The 3,444-nt window shown below is 55.5% G+C and overlaps 1 protein-coding gene across 1 annotated transcript; it reads right to left on the bottom strand.

Annotated features, from left to right (window-relative positions):
• Positions 1–1,422: 1,422 nt before the first annotated feature.
• On the bottom strand, positions 1,423–2,537 carry PHACADRAFT_266295 (uncharacterized protein; the record flags this gene model as incomplete). The annotated part of the gene is made up of 2 exons (XM_007402829.1): positions 2,107–2,537; positions 1,423–2,008 (listed from the first exon to the last, which is right to left on the bottom strand). Coding segments are annotated over exons 1-2 (747 nt in total), but the record flags the coding sequence as incomplete, so codon positions are not given.
• Between the last annotated feature and the right edge of the window lie 907 nt (positions 2,538–3,444).

The raw sequence follows: 3,444 nt of genomic DNA, 5'->3' as shown, positions 1-3,444 counted from the left end.
CGGGGGGCTGCAGGGCGAGGCACCAGACGTGCTCAAGCCATGTATAGCTCCTAGAGATCGACAAGAACCTTTGAATAATGCGTGAACGTCTGCAGAGCGAGAAGGAGGCTCTAAGTATTGAGTGCTACCCGTACGAGATTCATCAGCTTCTGTAACTCAGTGTCTGCAACTCACACGTCTAACTCAGGCCGGTCGCTCCGCCCTCGCAGTCGCCACTCCTCTTTATCTCGCCATGCTCATAGGTGCGATGTTCAGCCCCACTGCCACCGCACTATGGGCCATCCGCATACTGGGATCCACTTTCTCAGCCTCGCGTCGGTCTTCTTCTGTCTCTACGCAAGGTGCCGGATAAACTGGGCCCCACAGTGCAACAGCCCGACCGCCAGCCTTCGTAGAAACTCGTGCGTAACACAAGTCCGCGGAGACAAACGGGTCAGAATCCATATGCTGTCCGTCGTCTCCTTCATTTCCGCGCTTCTCACGCTCACCAATATCCTTTCCATCTGTGGCTTCTCTGGCTTGCCCGTACTCTACTGGCCAATCAGCTGCTATGCTGCTATTGCTGGCGTAATCCTTAACGTGGCTCCGGTTTCTCCGCGGCGCCTATCTGTATATGACGTTCGAGAGCCGCTGGTACCCGGAAGAGACCTAGCCGTGAGCGCACTGCAAGCTTTGAGGCGTCCATCACCGTACGCCCCGTACGGAGTCTTGTACAGGTAGTTGTAGTATAATATTCGTCATACATGACATGAATTTGGCAAAGTGAGTGCTGTGTGTATCTCGCGACTTCCGCGACGACGGTCATTGCGGTTGCATTACTAATGACATGGCAGGTAAGGTACCTGGCCCGGCCGCGGGGTTGTCTCTGTCGCCTATCTAGTATTATGGCCTGAAATTGTACATGTTTGTGCAGTCACACGTCCCACTATAATTTCGCCATAGGTAATAAAGTCTGCTCCCTGCAAGTTACCTCATGCTCAAGTGTATGCATCCGTAATACCAAGATGCAGACCGCCTATTTCTGTTGTGTAAATGCAGGGATTAATATATTGCCACTAATGTAGAATATATCGAAATAAATAGGGGATGTAACGGCGTTCCAGCACAGCGGTGGTGTGTATGCGCAGCCCCTGGCCGTTCGCAAGTCTGTATAATGTCGGCAACTTAAGCAGATAAGGAATGATTAGATATCGAGACCCTGCGATCTACGCTCTAGTCTACGGATTGCGGGGCAGCTAGTAGCCTGCCCATAAATTAGCCTCGAAAGCGTAAGACGCGAGCACGGGTGGTAGATCATAAGTCATGAACCTGCATGGACAGGTGAGATGCCCCCCGCTCCCCTCTGCTGTAAAATACAGTCTGAGATTGAAGGCTAGACAAAGAGTGCAGCTTACCAGATAGCTATTTTCAGAGTCATCTTACCCGGCCGCGGAGCGCCTTTCTGACGCTCTTCAGGCCGCTGAGCTTCAATAGTGCACTGCCCCGCTTCGTGGTAGGGGCCGTCTGCTCTGCAACCCGTAGATGTGATGGAGGAAGACTTGACGAGCGCGCTGGAATTTGTGTGGGTGGCCCAGAAACGCCGTCTTGAACCTGGTACGATTGAGCAGGCTCGTCCACTGGTGCGAGTTCAGTTGGAGGATCGCTCGCCTCGAGTGATACTTGTCGGTCGTGCGTCTGCGTCCTGGAGCCCTCGCCCATAGCGAGATCAAAGGGCGTGTCACTGCGCATGGCCATCTCGGCATGCTGAGGCTTCAGCGAGGCTGAGTGGTCGTCGTCTGGGAGGGTTTTGCGGGTAAATGTGTCCGTTGGGACTGCCTCCGATGATAAGGCAGGCGATAGCTTCGGCGACGGTACAACCAAGGAAGGAAGCTCATCGGCATGCGTGTCCGTGCGTGAAATCGGCGCCGATGATGCAGAGCGTGCATTTTCCGGGGATGATACGTTGGCTGACGCGTCAGCCGAAGCTAGCTTCCGCGAAGGAGGGAGTAGCGACTCTGGCGAGGACGCGCTCGAACATGGAAACCCATTTATTTGTTCGACGTCCGACCTCGGGGCCCCAGATTTTGGGGCGGTAATCTCTGACTGCATGGCATCGAGGTCCCGTACGCGGAAATGCTGCTCGTCCAGGACCTGCAGGCTTCTCGGTAGTGGAGTAGACGGAGAGGCGTCCTTCCGCAGTGCCGGATCGACAAAGCTGAGATCATAAGGCACGTGCTCGTTCTCGATTGCACACCGAGACCTTGAGAGATGCGAGGCAGCGTCGTCATCGTCTCCTCTACCAGTGTTGGACAGCGGGAGAGTAGCAGGAGATAGTGTCGGACGGTATGGGTCGATAGCGGGAGGATTCATGAAGGTATCGACGGGCGCCACAGGAGCGGATGGCTGTGCAGATAACCAGGGAGAGGGAGTGAACGAGTAGCTTTTCCGTGCCGGGGTACTTGAGTTTTGGCGATTTTGGGAAGGCTCAAGAGCTGCGCCTGACGGTGTGTCAGCCTCTCTGCCAGTGTGTCGACTGCACAGACGAACAATCTTAGCTGTTGGAAAGACATTAGGTACACACGGCCGCATCACAAGCAAACTTCGCACCGAGAATAGCACTGCTCCATTTCTGCAGGTCGGCCAGAGCGTCCCTCCGCGTAAGCCAATGAAGGCAGCGCACATGCCCATGCAGCCTATCAAGCCAGAACAGGCTAGAGAAAACTGTGTGAGCTGCTTGACAACGATAATTCGCTCTTGAGCTTACATAAGGCCTAATATAACGGTCATCACCCAGTCGACGACCGCCACGCCCTTCGCATCCTCGTTCGCGCAGGCGGCCACCAGCTTCCATGTCCCGAGGCCGAGTGTCGTGGAGCTCACGAGCACGGCGTACCAATTCAAGGGCGGTTCATCCTCGCGTGCGCTGCTGATATGCTGTGGCAAAATTGACACGGATATGGGCTGCTCCACGCCTACGCTAGTGACAGGTGGAGTATGCCCTTTGTGCCATTCTTCCGTGTGCACGAGCGTTGACGAAGATGAGCCGGAGGTCTCTTGGATACCCGTGCTGATGTCCAGTGGCGGCTCCGGCACATTCATCTCCTCGCCAGACTCTGTCGTCGTATAGATTGAAGAGTCGTCGATGCCACCATCGTCACCATCACCGTGCGCCACAAGGTCGGGGGATGCTATGCTGAGAGGAGAGCCTTGGGGAGCATCGGTCGAGCTAGCGTTCATCGGAAGGTCTTCTATCGATGTTTCGACGTCGTCGCCGCTGCCGCCGTCCATTACAAGGTCGGCGGGTACTATGCTGGGAGAAGAGTTTTGAGGAGGAGTGGTTAAGCTTGCGTTCGTCTTCGATTGAAGTTTCGAAGTTACTGCCGCCGTTATCCTGCGCCAAAATCGCGCCTTAGGCGGCGGCGGGGACAGCGGCAGCAGCGGCGGCGGCGTTGACTCTAGCACCTG

Source organism: Phanerochaete carnosa, assembly GCF_000300595.1.
Source record: "Phanerochaete carnosa HHB-10118-sp unplaced genomic scaffold PHACAscaffold_467, whole genome shotgun sequence".
In the NCBI taxonomy this organism is placed as follows: domain Eukaryota; kingdom Fungi; phylum Basidiomycota; class Agaricomycetes; order Polyporales; family Phanerochaetaceae; genus Phanerochaete; species Phanerochaete carnosa.
Note: the sequence above shows the minus strand (reverse complement) of the source record. Positions and strands in the feature narration are given on the sequence as shown.